Below are 16,195 nucleotides of genomic sequence, written 5' to 3'. Positions count from 1 at the left end.
CTCGTCCTCAAACAGGACTATGTCCGCCGTCAATGCTTCCTCTGTTCAGAACCAGCACTATCCAAGACTCTTCAGCCCACCCAGTCACCAGACAACACCAGTGTAGAGTGGCAAACAACAAACTAATTTATTATCACACATAGACACAACAGTTATCCCACTCTGGACCATCACCCCTCCCTTTGGAATTCAGGGTGGGGTTAACTGTCCAATCAGCAAGGAGAGCTGTTGGAGGAATCCCCCCCCCCCCCACAGCCAGGGCAGACAGAGGGCCAGGTTCTCCAAGATCCCGCTTTGGCGTAGTGTAAGCCATTTACACTACGCCACCGTAACTTACTGGAGCAAGTGCCGTATTTTCTTCAAGCACTTGCTCCGTAATATGCGGCGGCGTAGTGTAAATGGCCCGGCGTATGGCCGCGTAATTCAAAGGGGGCGGCTTGTATTCAAATTAAGCGCGCCCCCATGATGATTGAACTGCGCATGCGCCGGGCTGAAAATAGCCCAGTGTGCATGCTCCAGCTCACGACGGAAAACGTCAATGACGCCGACGTGAGCGTCATTGACGTAAAGTCGTATTCGTGAACGACTTAGGAAAACAACGTAACCGACGGAAAAAGCCGACGCGGACCCGACTCCATACTTAACATTGTATACGGCGGACTGGCGTAAGGTTACCCCTCATATAGCAGTGGTAACCTTACACTTACGGAAACGACGTACGCGATGACTACGTGACGCAAATTCGTTCGGGATTCGGCGTATCAGGCTCATTTGCATAGTCAAATGAGACCTGAACGTAAATGCCACCTAGCGGTCAGCGTTGTATTGCATTTAGGATCCGACGGTGTAAGTGACCTACACCAGTCAGATCCTAGCCTAATTCCGGCGTATCTTGTTTTTCGAATACAAAACAATGATACACTGGTGGGAATTTTGAATTACGCCGGTGTATCTGTAGATACACCGGCGTAACTCTTTTGAGAATCTGGCCCACAGACAATAAAACAATGGAATACAACCACACCACAAATGATCTCAGCAAAAGAGTCCAACAGCATGAGACAACACACAATATATACATTTTACAAGGTTCCAGTACAGCTGTAAAGAGAGTCCGTCTAGTACAGATCAGAATGGAGTTCTCGGGCACCCCACCAAAAGTGACCTTTGTCACAGGCTGCCAGTGTTTTTTTATAGTCTGTGTCCCTGTTGCAGATTTTTGCATACTTTCTGTTTGGTGAAACCATTGCTAACATTGCATAATCGGTGCAATTCAATAAAGCCCTCAACTAAAACAGGGCTTAGGGAAACACTAGGCATTTCACAGAAAAGGGAAGGTACCACATCCCACCAGTAAGTCAAATTCACACGAATTCTTAATAATATGGATTTTTAAGGTGCCCCAGAAATATCACGACTTGGATTACAGTTAAATGGGGAATATACAACCCTATAAAAAAAATATTGGTACAGTATAAAAGAAAATTGTTAAAAAGGCATAAAAACTCTGCATATTCTTCTTTGCTGAACATTAATATTACAGTTTATCATACAATCCACACACACACAACATGGCAAGTCCCCTTATATTAAACAAACTTGTTTGACTGAAGATTCCTCTACGTGTTTCGCAAGATCCATAACCTGCTTCCTCAAAAGGGCAAGCAGACAGGTCATATGCCGTACTAAGTTATTTAGAGAAAAAAACAAAACAAAATACAAAAAAAAGACAGAGATGTTCCATAGATTGTGTATAACTTGTAATCAATTAAATGGTATGCTTGCAGAACACCTACATACATTGAATAGGGACAAACAGGCCAGGCACACCCCAAAGGGTTGTAATTCACCTGTACCTGTACGTCCTCTTTAAGTGCCCAGCCGTGGGTCCGAAGCTCCATGACCGCGGCCGCGGGACCCGCGGACCCGATTGCCGCTGGAGTCCCGCGATCGGTCCCCGGAGCTGAAGAACGAGGAGAGCTGTGTCTCCTGGGAACAATGACAAAAGCTCCCAGGAGACGGCATCGAGGAAGTGACGGAATACCCGCACACTACCCGATGAATCCATTTACAGGAAGCGGTCAGTAACATAAAGGATTACTAAGGTACAGTGGATCAAAAAAAAAAACATGCGGTTTAGTAATTATGCATATGAGCGTATCATTTTTTTTTTTTTGGTGGGGAAGTGGATCTTGGGTGGCAGTTCCCACACTTTTTTCCCCAGGACTTGACCCCTGGTGACAACAGTTGGTGCGATTTTTTGCAAATGGAAGAAACACAAAATAACTGTCAATCTCCCTCGGTCTGGGGCTCCATGCAAAATCTCACCTCGTGGACTTTCAATGATCATGAGAACGGTGTGGAACCAGCCCAGAACTACACTGGGGAATCTTGTCAATGATCTCAAGGCAGCTGGGACCGTAGTCACCAATTGGCAACACACTACGCCATAAAGGACTGAAATCCTACATCCCCCGCAAGGTCTCCCTGCTCAAGAAAGCACATGTACAGGCCCATTTGAAGCTTGCTAAGGAACACTCGAATTATTCAGAAGAGAACTGGGTGAAAGTGTTGTTTTCAGATAAGACCAAGATCGGGCTCTTTGGCATCAACTGAACTCGCCGTGTTTGGAGGAGAAATATTGCCTATGACCCCAAGAACTCCATCCCCACCGTCATACATGGTGGTGGAAACATTATGCTTTGGGAGTGTTTTTCTGCGGACAGGACAACTTCACCACATCAAAGGGACGATGGACACGGCCATGTACCATCAAATTTTGTGTGAGAACCTCCTTCCCTCAGCCAGGGCATTAAAAATGGGTCGTGGATGGGTATTCCAGAATGACAATGACCCAAAACACATGGCCAAGACAACAAAAGAGTGGCTCAAGAAGAAAAGCACATTAAGTTCCCGGAGTGTCCTAGAGTCTGCAGACCTTAATCCCATAGAACATATGTAGAGGGAGCTGAAGGTTCATGTTACCAAACGTTAGCCTCAAAACCTTAATAACTTGGAGAGGATCTGCAAAGATGTGTGCAAACCTGGTGGCCAACTACAACGTCTGACCTCTGTGATTGCCAACAAGGGTTGCCAACTAAAGCCCTGTACACACGATCAGTAAAAACCGATGAAAACGGACTGAAGGACCGTTTCATCGGTTAACCGATGAAGCTGACTGATGGTCTGATGTGCCTACACACCATCGGTTAAAAAAAACGATCGTGTCAGAACACGGTGACGTAAAACACACGACGTGCTAAAAAAAAAAAATTCAATGCTTCCAAGCATGCGCCGACTTGATTCTGAGCATGCGCGGCCTTTTGACCGATGCTTTTGCATACTAACGATCGGTTTTGACCTATCGGTTAGGCATCCATCGGTCAAATTTTAAAGCAAGTTCTCTTTTTTTTTGACCGAAGGATAACTGACCGATGGGGCTCACACACGATCGGTTTGGACCGATGAAACGGTCCTTCAGTCCGTTTTCATCGGTTTAGACTGATCGTGTGTACGCGGCCTAAGTCATGTCTTGCAAAGAGGTGATATACTTATTTTACGCATTAAAATGCACGTGCATCGGCATCTCAGCGATGCGCCGGGCACAGTGTTTCCCCGCTGCGCGCCCCCAGCGGCACGTGCAGGGAATGCACATAAAAGGACGTCCAGGGACGTCCACCCGGCAGTTGAGAGCCGCGCTGTGGATGTCTTTCGTCTATAGCGCGGCTCTCAAGTGGTTAAGTACATAATGGGGTTTATTTACTAAAGCTGGAAAGTGCGTACTTAAAAGTGGGGTATGCCCGTGCTAGACTTTTCACTTGTAACCAGGCTAACCTTACCTTCTTTGTTAAGAAAAAATAACTGAATGAGTAAAGGAATGACTCTTCTCTTCCATACAGCTTACGGAGTCTTGGTTTGAAGAGACAGTCTAAAATGAAACGGCTACTGCAGTGCTGGCTGTTTAGCAAACTCATAGGGGGTTCATTTACTAAACACAAACAGACTGTGAACTCTGCAAGTGCAGTTGCTCCAAAGCTTAGTAAATGAGGTAAAGCTTCACTTTGAAAAAAATAAAAAAACAATCACGTGCTAGGGGGAAAAAAAACGGAATTTTGCTTGTACATGATTGGATGACAGAAGTTTGTGGAGCTTCTGCCCATTTACCAAGCTTTGGAGCAACTGCAAAGTGCAGTCAATTTTCCTTTTAGTAAATCAACCCCATAACGCTCAGTGACACCGGTGGCATTGGTGCACCCACATCACTTTAAACAATTATAAAGTATAAAAAGGCTATTTAAATAAATACAGTACCTCACATAATTATAGTTTCCTTATAGGGTGCGCATACACCCAAACCTGTATATTTAAGCTCCTGACTTGCAGTTGTGACAGTTAGGTAACTTTATGAACTTTTGCCTTTAGAGCAACCCAATTACACGCTTTATGGTTGAAACAATATTTTTTTTTTGTTTTTTTTTGTTTTTAATCCTAACTTCTATCCTAATCGACCAGTTATTGATTAGAAAAAGTATTTCTCTCTACAGTCTATCTATGAATGCACTGAGCTACAAAATGATATCACACTTGCTGGAATACTTGCCACAGCTTTCCAATCTGATTCTGCTCAAGTAAGATAATTACAATGTAGATACATTGATAGTCATTTTATTTTTGATGCTTTCTCCATTTCCTTATCCCTTCCTTTCCCTTCCCTTTCCATAATTTATTTTCTGATCCTCTCCTTCCCCTTTCTCTATTCTTCCCTTTTCTCTATTCTCCTCCCACCCTCTTCTTTACCTCTTCTATAGCCTCCCCTCTCCTCCCTTTCCATCTCCTCTATTCTTCTCCCTCTATCCTTCCCCATACTCTCTTTCTTCACCCTACCATCTCTTCTTGTTTCTTTACAATGTTAGCCTCTCCTCCCAACTCACCTCCTCTCTTCCCTCGCCTCTCCTTCCCGCTCTTCTCCTCTCCTCCCAACTCACCTCCTCTCTTCCCATTCCCTCTCCTCTCCTTCCCGCTCTTCTCCTCCCAACTCACCTCCTCTCTTCCCTCTCCTCTCCTTCCCGCTCTTCTCCTCTATTCCAAACTCACCTCCTCTCTTCCCATTCCCTCTCCTCTCCTTCCCGCTCTTCTCCTCTCCTCCCAACTCACCTCCTCTCTTCCCTCTCCTCTCCTTTCCGCGCTTCTCCTCTCCTCCCAACTCACCTCCTCTCTTCCCATTCCCTCTCCTCTCCTTCCCGCTCTTCTCCTCTCCTCCCAACTCACCTCCTCTCTTCCCTCTCCTCTCCTTCACGCTCTTCTCCTCTCCTCCCAACTCACCTCCTCTCTTCCCATTCCCTCTCCTCTCCTTCCCGCTCTTCTCCTCTCCTCCCAACTCACCTCCTCTCTTCCCTCTCCTCTCCTTCCCGCTCTTCTCCTCTATTCCAAACTCACCTCCTCTCTTCCCATTCCCTCTCCTCTCCTTCCCGCTCTTCTCCTCTCCTCCCAACTCACCTCCTCTCTTCCCTCTCCTTTCCGCTCTTCTCCTCTCCTCCCAACTCACCTCCTCTCCTCTCCTCTCTTCCCTCTCCTCTCCTTCCCGCTCTTCTCCTCTCCTCCCAACTCACCTCCTCTCTTCCCATTCCCTCTCCTCTCCTTCCCGCTCTTCTCCTCTCCTCCCAACTCACCTCCTCGCTTCCCATTCCCTCTCCTCTCCTTCCCGCTCTTCTCCTCTCCTCCCTTATCTTACCTTCCCCTACCCTCTCATCTCCTCTTCTCATTCTTCCCCTCCTCTCCTGGTATAATTGATTTGGTCTCCTCCTTAGCATCAGTAAAAGTGACCTATCACCCAACTGTGTTTCCTTATTGGCTGATTCCATCAACCTCTGTCGCCGGATTACCGAAGTTGATATAAGGTAAGAATGAAAATATATTTCTTTGTCAACAGAATTTATAAAATTTACATTTTGAGTCAGGGGGATTTTCAATGGATGGGCTTTTTTTTATTTTTTATCTTACCTTTGAGGAAGGTAGGCAGTGACCCCCCAGCATTTCACATCAGGCTGACACTGGGAAGAATATACTGGCTGGAGAGCCAGACCTTAAAATGGAGTTCTTCCCAAAAGTGGAACCTCCGCTTTAAGCACTCTTCCCCCCCTTACATGCCACTTTTGGCATGTCATTTTTTTGGGGGGGGGAGTGGGGGCTTAGTTTTAAGTGGGACTTCCTGTCCCACTTCCTGCTTCCCCCTATGGGCCAACTAGGAAACTCCTCCTCTCCCTCTAGGTGGCCCCTCCCTCTCGGCAATTTTCTGGCACACGTGGCAGGTCCCAGAAAATTGCCTGTCCACTGGGAGAGTGCAGCGCGACTCTTGCATACGCAGTGTGCGCCGGCCATGAAGCCACAAGCTGTCACGGACAGGTGCCCACAGTTTCAATGGAGGCACAGTGTAGAGGAGGTGGAGAGGAGCGAGGCTCTGTGCATCCACACCGCAGGACCATGGAACAGGTGAGTGTCTGTTTATTAAAAGACAGCAGATACACTTTTTGTAGCTGCTGACTTTAAATAAACAAAAATAAAAATGGAACTCTGCTTTAGGACAAAAACTCCTAATCTCCCATTCACTAAACCCTGTAACTTTATGTTGCGGGTGTTGGGGGAGGGTGGAGTGATGCTTAGCCAGAAATTCTTTTTTTTTTAATTTATTTATGGTTTCAGTATGTGCCATTTAAACACAGAGGGCTAGATTCAGCAACAAGATACAGCGGCGTATCTCCAGATACGCCGCCGTAATTTCAAATCTGCGCCGTCGTATCTTTAAGCCGATTCTCAAAGGCAGATACGTTTAAAAAATAGGCTTCCTCCGCCGACGTAACTTGAATACGCCGGCGTATAATTGTGTGCAATTTTACGCTGGCCGCTAGGGGCGCTTCCGTAGATTTCAGCGTAGAATATGCAAATGAACTACATACGCCGATTCACAAACGTACGTGCGCCCGGCAGGATTTTTTTACGTCGTTTGCGTAAGGCTTTTCCGGCGTAACGTTGCTCCTGCTTCTATGAGGCGTACGCAATGTTAAGTATTGACGTCGTTCCCGCGTCGATTTTTGAATTTTTTACGTCGTTTGCGTAAGTCGTTCGCAAATAGGGCTGGTCGTAATTTACGTTCAAGTCGAAACAAATACGTCCTTGCGGCGTACTTTGGAGCAATGCACACTGGGATATGTACACGGATGGCGCATGCGCCATTCGTAAAAAACGTCAATCACGTCGGGTCACCACCCATTTACATAAAACACGCCCCCCTCATACTCATTTGAATTAGGCGCGCTTATGCCGGCCCCATTTACGCTACGCCGCCGTAACTTAGGAGGCAAGTGCTTTGTGATTACAGCACTTGCCTCTCTGATTTACGGCGGCGTTTCGTAAATACGATACGCTATGCCGCCGTAACATTGCGCGCCCCTACCTGAATCTAGCCCAGAGAGCGGTGTACAGGTCAATGGAATGGTGCCACCTTCTATACTAAAAATTGTGCAATGGTCTACACAGAAAAATACATTTACAATTATTGATTAAAGCGGTGTTCCACCCATAAAAAAATTATTAAAAGCCAGCAGCTACACATACTGCAGCTGCTGGCTTTTAATAATGGGACACTTACCTGTCCTGGAGTCCAGTGATGTCGGCACCCAAAGCTGATGTTTCCATCAACTGTTGGGTGCTTCCGCCGCCATTGCGAGTAGGGGGAACCCGGCAGTGTAGCCTTTTCGGCTTCACACCGGGAACCCTACTGCACATGCGCAATGCCCGCTCCTCTCTCTTACTGGCCCGGCGTCCGGGGAGGAGGAGGGGGCCGCGGTGACGTCACGGGCCACGGACCGGACTCCCGGAAGTGGTAAAGGATACCTGTCAAAGACAGGTATCCTGTCCCCCCTCCCCCTTGAAAGGTGCCAATTGTGGCACCGGAGGGAGGGGAGGAATCAGATGAGCGGAAGTTCCACTTTTGGGTGGAACTCCGCGTTAAGCCTACGTTCACATTGACTGTGGGTTAGAATACCCGCATGTCAGTCCGACTTCGGGAGCGATTTCAGAGACATCTGTGAGGCTTCCTGCACAGATGTCTATATAAATTGGCCCCCGAAGTCGCCAAAGGAAGTACAGGAACTACATTTGGGAATGGGTGCGGTGCCGCACCGATTCGGAGATGCCATTACCGGCAATAGCTGCCGATTTGGCATGCGATTTGACATGTCTAATTGCATGCCAAATCGCTCCAATGTGAACCTGGGCTCTTTTTTTTTTTCAATTTGCTTATTTAATTTTTTCATTATCTCCGTTCACTCTAAGTAAATGCTCTTTTTCCATTGCTCTCCAATATCTGTCTATCTATCACTGCTAATGTCTAGGGTCTTTCTTATCTTAGATCTTTTCCCATATCTGTTGTCTTTTCTATCATTAATGTCTTTCTCTTTTCCAGGTCAGCTGATAACATCCACTTACATTTACAGAGGCAGCCTATAGCTGACAAGGTCACCTGCAGGTAGGGGGACACAGTCCTACACACTGCCTAAACCTACAGCGTTTGTGCTTTATGTGACTTGTTATACCACTAAAAATCCACTGGAGGGCGATAAGACTTTGTAATTACATTTTCCTACATTTGTTTCTATTATTGTTAAATAACAATGTCATGCAGACCTGAAGAGATGGGACGGTTTTTGCATATTTTTGCATATGAATGTACACATGTACTTTTTGCACAAGTAGTTAGAATAAACATAGTTACAGGTACATTGAAAATATTTTCTAATGATCTGATTATTTCATATTAACTCCTGCAATGTACTGGAGCAAATGATGACTTCTGTATGACTCATATCTACAGTCAAAGTAGCTATTGTAGTCCTTCAGGAATTTTATGAGCATTACCTACTGGACAAAGAGAATCAACATACTGCCAAATGAAAAGAGCAATGGAATGGAGCTGTCACACTGCCAGGGACATAATCTAGTGTATGGCTAATTTTTATTGAAATCAAATACAGTAAGATAAGATACAAATTTTAAGGATCACTCTACAGTGGAACCTTGGTTTACGAGTAATGCGGTTAACAAGCATTTTGAAAGATGAGCAACTTTTAAAAAGAAATTCGGACTCGGTTTGCGAGTGTTGTCTTGAGCAGAATTCAAGCTAATGGGGTGTGCAGTACCGCATTTGGCCTGAGGTGTGGGGGCGCCGGAACTGAGCAGAGCCATTCGGAAATACTCCATTCCCGGGTGTTTCCGATCCTTTCCAAGGGTTTCTAAGGTCAGCCGAGCTGTCTCCGATCATTTCCGACGCTCTCCGGTGCCCCCCACCTCTGGCCTTTAATTTATCCTTTTTTTTTTCATCTCAGTGCTCATAATCTCCTCCCATCACCTTGCAGTCATTTCGTGTCTACATGTACCCTAACGATGTCTGCATGATATTTCTGATGGAGTGCTTCCTGATGGTTCCTGATGGTGACAACAGTGAACCAAGTGTGTTTACGTTTGTAGTCCCTATCAGAATCCATGTGAAAGCATGACAACACAAAAGCACAATTGGGAGAGAGGGGCGGGATGTTGTCATCCTATAACAGAAACGCTTGAATAGGGACCACAGTGGTATTGTTTTAATGAAAGCTGCAAATTTAAACATTCTAAATAACTTTTGAAATTATGTTAATGTGCTTTTAAGAAGGTTCCACAGTGAGGCCCCGTACACACGTCCGAGGAACTCGACGGGCAAAACTTATCGTTTTGCTCGTCGAGCTCTGTGTGAAGCCGCCGAGGATCTCGGTGAGCCAACTTTCCTCATTGAACAACGAGGAAATAGAGAACATGTTCTCTATTTGGCTCGACGAGGAACTCGTCGGCTTCCTCGGCGAAAGTGTACACACGGCCGGGTTTCTCGGCAGAATTCAGCTCCGATCGAGTTTATGGCTGAATTCTGCCGAGAAACTCGGTCGTGTGTACGGGGCCTGACTGTTATAGCATAAGCATTCTTTACTGCATATACAGACTGATTTTACTGTTCTGGTTTTAGTAACACTTTAAGTGGCTCAGCCACTGAGCCTACCTGTGTGACAGATGCAGCAGCCAACAGAGAGCTCAGTAACCTCGAACCCATGAATTTACCAGGTTCAGTGTTACTGAGCTTCAATGAGGACAGAGTGCCGCCCTAATTGACCTCATGGGTGGCATGGCTCTTAGTTTGGTGATCTTAAAGTGGATGTAAACCCCCCAAAAAAAATGTTTTTGGATGTCACAATGTAGAGAATAAGATTTCCTATCATCTGTGCCCAGTCTTGCCACACAGAGTTAATCCAGCGCTGAGCAATCCTCTTTTTGATTGTTCAGTGAAATAAAACAGACTTCCAGATAAAGACCAAAGTCCTTGCTTGAGTGACAGGTTATTTACATATCTCGTGCACTGCTTGCAGACATGCACAGCTTCTGTAAAATGCACAATTCACATCCCCTTCTCCTCCTCTCCTCTCCCGTCCAGCTCTCCCAGGATTGGCTGTCTTTCCTGTGTTTTGATTAAATGTTTTCAAAATATGGGGTGATCCACAGTTCAGTGTAAACAGCCATCAGAATTTACATAGACAAGAAGCTGTGCATGTCTGCAAGCTAGTGCACGAGATATGTAAATAACCTGTCACTCAAGCAAGGACTTTGGTCTTTACCTGGAAGTCTGTTTTATTTCACGGAACAATAAAAAGAGGATTGCTCAGCGCTGGATTAACTCTGTGTGGCAAGACTGGGCACAGATGATAGGAAATCGTATTCTCTACATTGTGACATCAAAAAAATTTTTTTTATTGGGTTTACATCCACTTTAAGGGTAATTGCAAAACTAACAATTATTCGTATTGGTTTGCGTTCCATTTGAAACGCAGGTGCCTTCTAACATTCATATTATAAATGTATGGAAAACCAAAAAAAAAAAAAAAAAATGCCATATGATTCATAAAATGTTGGAGAGGGAGTGTGTAGACATTTTGTGCTGTATAAAATAACCTCTACATTCTCATTTGGATTAAATATGGATATGAAGGCATTTGTCACACACTACAGAAAAACATTCATATCCATTTGTTCTGTATGCAGTATGTACTCACTGCTGGGTGTCTAACACCTTGCCTTTCAGATTAAACAGCTGTAGGATTGGGAAGCTTGACGCGGCTCCGCTCATGAAAGTATTGATCCAGAATCCTAATCTGCTGGAAGTCAGGTGCGTCAATTAGTATGGAATTTTGCGCTCGTCTCCCAGGTTGATGTGTGATGTTCATCTATTGACATGTACCGTACATTGGGGTGCTATTCTTACTGAATCACACCAACACATTTACCTTGTGTTGTCATGTCTCGCAATAACAGGCGTGTTCCCGCAATTGTGTGAATAGGCCTCAAGTCTACTCAGTGGCGTCACTAGGGTTGGTATCACCCGGTGCGGTAAAACATGGTGTCACCCCCCCTCTGTCTAGACTGCCCAGCACCAAGCAGGCAGCGCACGGGCAACGGAGCGCACCCCAAACCAGCCCCTGTAAATGATAGTATAGGGCAGTATAGTGGCAGGTTAGGGTAGTATAGAGTGGTATAGTGACAGGTTGGTGTAGTGGGGTGGTATAGGACAGGTTAAAGTGGTATTGGGCATGTTGGGTTGATATAGGGTAGTTTGGGGTGGTATAGGGAAAGTTAGGGTTGCATAGGGCAGGTTGGGGTGGTATAGGGCAAGTTAGGGTGGTACAGGGCAGGTTGGGGTGGTATAGTGCAAGTTAGGGTGGCATAGGGCAAGTTGGGATGACATAGGGCAGATTGGGGTGGTACAGGGCAAGATAGGGTGGCACAGGGCAAATTGGGGTGGCATGGGAAGATTTGGGGTGGTACAGGGCTGGTGTGGTGGCACAGGGCAGGCTGAGTGGTACAGGGCAGGCTGGGGTGGTACAGGGCAGGCTGGTGTGGTACAGGGCTGTTTGGGGGGGTACAGGGCAGGCTGGGGTGGTATAGGGCTGTTTGGGGTGGTACAGGGCAGGCTGGGGTGGTACAGGGCAGGCTGGGGTGGCACAGAGCAGGCTGGGGTGGTACAGGGCAGATTGGGATTGCACAGGGCAGGCTGGGCATGTCAGCTAAAAAAACAAAAAAAGAACAGGATGGTGTCACCCCTCTAGCGGGTGTCACGCGGTGCGGACCGCACCCCCCGCACCCCCTTAGCAACGCCTCTGAGTCTACTTACTGGAAGTCACTTGGTTTGTTAAATGTGAAATATGTGTAAAGCTGATCACACAAACAGAAATGATCAAGCAATAAAAATCACACTGGGGGTTATTTACTAAAGGCAAATCCATGTTGCACTACAAGTGCAAACTACTAGCCAGATTCAGGTGGAGTTACGCCGGCGTATCAGTAGATACGCCGTCGTAACTCCGAATCTGCGCCATCGTATATTTAAGCGTATTCTCAAATTGAGATACGCTTTAATGTTGCTAAGATACGACCGCCTGCGCCGTCGTATCTTAGCTGTCTATTTACGCTGCCCGCTAGGGGCGTGTACGCTGATTTACGCCTAGAAAGCGAGATACGCCTTTTCACGAACGTACGCTTGCCCTTTGGCAGTAAAGATACGCCGTTTACGTAAGGCGTTTTCAGGCGTAAAGATAAACCACCAAAAAGATGGCGCAGCCAATGTTAAGTATGGACGTCGGCACCGCGTCGAATTTTAAATTTTTTACGTCGTTTGCGTAAGTCGTCCGTGAATGGGGCTGGCCGTAATTTACGTTCACGTCGAAACCAATGAGTCTTTGCGGCGTAATTTGGAGCATGCGCACTGGGTTATGTCCACGGACGGCGCATGCGCCGTACCTTCAAAACGTCAATTACGTGGGGTCATGCCTTATTACCATAAAACACGCCCACCTCTTCCCAATTTGAGTTAGGCGCGCTTACGCCGGCACATTTACGATACACCGCCGTAACTTAGGACACAAGTGCTTTGTGAATACAGCACTTGCCTCTCTAACTTACGGCGGCGTTGCGTATATGAGATACGCTACGCCTGCCTAACGTTAGGCACGTCTACGTGAATCTGGCTATACAAGTACAAAGTGCACTTGAAATTGCAGGCGCTGTTGATCCGAGGGGGACATGTAAGAAAAATAAAAAACAGCATTTCAGCTTGCACATGATTGGATAATAAAATCAGCAGAGCTTCCCCTCATTTCAGATCTTCTCCTCTGATTTACAGTGACTGCACTTCCAAGTGCACTTTCAGTGCAATTTCAAGTGCACTTTGCACTTGTAGTCTGGGCTGTCTTTAAGGCTGGGAAAAGGGGGCATTTGCCCCGGGTCCAGTCATTGTTGTGGGGTCCAAAGCAGCTGCCCCTTGAGCCCGCTCTGCCTAAAAAAATAGTTGACAAGTGGATTTGGGAGGGCCCAAGAAAATGTTTGCCCAGGGTCCAATTAATATTAAAGATGGCCCTGCTTGTAGTGCAAAGTGGATTTGCCTTTCGTAAATGACCCCCATTGTGTGTGGGTACCAACAGTCACAACAGTGGAACTTTGCATATTGGCAGCGCACCCATATGCTGTATTACTATAGAGGAAATTGCTACCATTGACTAAGCATGCTACTTCCTTTATTTTGGAGAACCTCAAACAGGTCTGGGACAAGGGGTGGGCAGGAGGGACAGCTGCCCTGGGCACTTTAGTACCATGGGAGGTGGGAGGGAGGCACCACAAAGAGATTGAGGGGAGGGGATTTGTGTTGCAAGAGGGAATTTGAGGGCCGGCAGGGGGTAATAATTAAGTTGGGAGAAGTGGCGACTGGCGCTGGAGGATTTTGGGGGGCCCCTCCAGGTCCACATTCACCCGACACGTGTGGAGCCCTCCAGCGGTCACGACTCTCCTGGTGTGTAGATTTTTATGTCCACTGTATGTGACCTTGTTGGACATTCCAGTCTAAAACCATAGAAATTAATATAGAATTGCCCCCTCCCTCCCCCTCCTCCATCTCTTCCAGCTGTAACAAGCTCCATTGGGAGCCATCAGGGAAGCACAAACCATAGCGCGATAAATCAAATCTTGGATTCTGTTGTTGATTTTTAAAGGCATTCTGGTTCAGTGAGCATGTTAGTGCATTCATTAATTTTTTACAGATATTTGAATAAAAAGGTTAATTGAGCTATGCATTGTGCTTCCCTCTTTGTTTTTTCCTGATAAAAAGCCATGGGCCCAGATTCAGAAAGAATTTACGTTGGCGTATCTATTGATACGCCGCGTAAATTCTAGCATGCGCCGGCGTATCTTTTTTCTGTATTCAGAAAGCAAGATACGCCGAAATTTGGCTAAGATACGACTGACGTAAGTCTCTTACGCCGTCGTATCTTAGTTGCATATTTACGCTGGCCGCTAGGTGGCGCTTCCGGGGATTTACACGTAGAATATGCAAATTAGGTAGATACGCCGATTCAGAAACGTATGTCCGCCTGGCGCATTTTTTTACGTCGTTTACTTAAGGCTTTTTCCGGTGTAAAGTTACCCCTGCTATAAGAGGCGTATCCTATGTTATGTATGGACGTCGGGCCAGCGGCGAATTTTCCGTGGATTACGTTGTTTGTGTAAGTCATTCGCGAATAGGGCATCATTTGGAGCATGCGCACTGGGATACGTTCACGGACGGCGCATGCGCCGTTAGTCAAAAACGTCATTTACGTGGGGTCAGCCTTCATTGCCATACAACACTCCCACTGCATGGATAATTTGAATTCTGCGGGCTTACGCCGGACCACATACGCTACGCCGCCTTAACTTAGGGCGCAGGTTCTTTCTGAATACAGAACCTGCCTCACTAAATTACGGCGGCGTAGCGTATCTGAGATACGCTACGCCCTCACAAATTTACGCCGGGCTTTTTGAATCCGGCCCATGAACACTTCACTGTGGCACTTTGCAATTGTTCAACCCAAACATCACCCTTAAATTTAAAAAATCAACACAATTTTTAATAAATGATGTCTATAATATCAAGTTCTATGGATATACTAAAAATGAAAAAGAGATAGCTGGTAGCTGTGGGCATCACAGGCAATTCATACATGAGGCCCATTAGCAGCTAGAAATGTCAGAATTGATTGGAGTTCATCACTAAGTGTCATAAAACTCACTTTTTTTTTGCAGCATGTGCATGAATCATCTCTCAGAAGATGGCATCTTTGTGTTGCTGGCTTTCCTTCGTTCCTGCACACGTGTTACGCATATCACTGCCTGGTAAGATGGAGCTCATGTAACATCTTGTGACAGTATCATATTAAATGATGTACAGCTTACAGGGTTGTAAAGGTAAAAAAAAAAAATCCCTAAATAGCTTCCTTTACCTTAGTGTAGTCCTCCTTCACTTACCTCATCCTTCCATTTTGCTTTTAAATGTCCTTATTTCTTCTGAGAAATCCTCACTTCCTGTTCTTCTGTCTGTAACTCCACACAGTAATGCAAGGCTTTCTCCCTGGTGTGGAGAAAACCTCTTGAGGGGGGAGGGGGCGAGCAGGCAAGTCAGGACACTCTCTACTTTGCAGATAGAGAAAGGAGCTGTGTGTTAGTGGGCGTCCTGACACTCCTGCTCGCCCCCTCCTCCCTCAGGAGGCTTTCGCCACACCAGGTTTCGTCACTTCCTGGTTCCCTCACCGCGGATGGCGGGGGGGGGGGGGGTCAGCAGAGTGACGAGCGATCGCTCGTCCTCTGCTGCCGATGGCGCTGGACACCAGGACAGGTAAGTGTCCTAATATTAAAAGTCAGCAGCTGCAGTATTTGTAGCTGCTGGCTTTTAATATTTTTTTTTCAGCGGACATACAGTAAAACCTTGGTTTGCGAGCATAATTTGTTCCAGAAAATGCTTGTAAACCAAAGCACTTGTATATAAAAGCATTTTTTTTACAGGGTATAAAAGAGAAGAGAGGCTCCTCTAAGTGTAGCAATAAGTTGCTAAATGTTGTACCTTCATTAAATGTAACCATATTGCTACACTTAGAGGCTCCTCTCTTCTTTTTATACTCAGTTGTGACATGACGCTACTCTTATATCAAGACAACGCTTGTAAATCAAGGCAAATTTTTTTAAAACATTTTGCTTGTTTTGCAAAACGCTCTCAAACCAAGGTTTTACTGTAAATGGTTGGAAATTCATCCAGTTCAGC

At 46.1% G+C, this 16,195-nt stretch overlaps 1 protein-coding gene across 1 annotated transcript in view; it reads left to right on the top strand.

The window, feature by feature from the left end:
* Positions 1-16,195, top strand: part of NLRC5 (NLR family CARD domain containing 5) — a 186,265-nt gene that overhangs the window by 80,513 nt on the left and 89,557 nt on the right. Inside the window, exons 21-25 of the mRNA XM_040329168.1 lie at positions 4,545-4,628; positions 5,808-5,897; positions 8,462-8,524; positions 11,159-11,242; positions 15,184-15,273. Of these exons, the coding sequence (XP_040185102.1) occupies positions 4,545-4,628; positions 5,808-5,897; positions 8,462-8,524; positions 11,159-11,242; positions 15,184-15,273 (411 nt within the window). The remainder of the gene's footprint in view (positions 1-4,544; positions 4,629-5,807; positions 5,898-8,461; positions 8,525-11,158; positions 11,243-15,183; positions 15,274-16,195) is intronic.

Source organism: Rana temporaria, chromosome 11 (genome assembly GCF_905171775.1).
Source record: "Rana temporaria chromosome 11, aRanTem1.1, whole genome shotgun sequence".
Classification (NCBI taxonomy): Eukaryota; Metazoa; Chordata; class Amphibia; order Anura; family Ranidae; genus Rana; species Rana temporaria.
The sequence above is the reverse complement of the archived record's forward strand: the minus strand, read 5'-3'. Positions and strand labels throughout refer to the sequence as shown.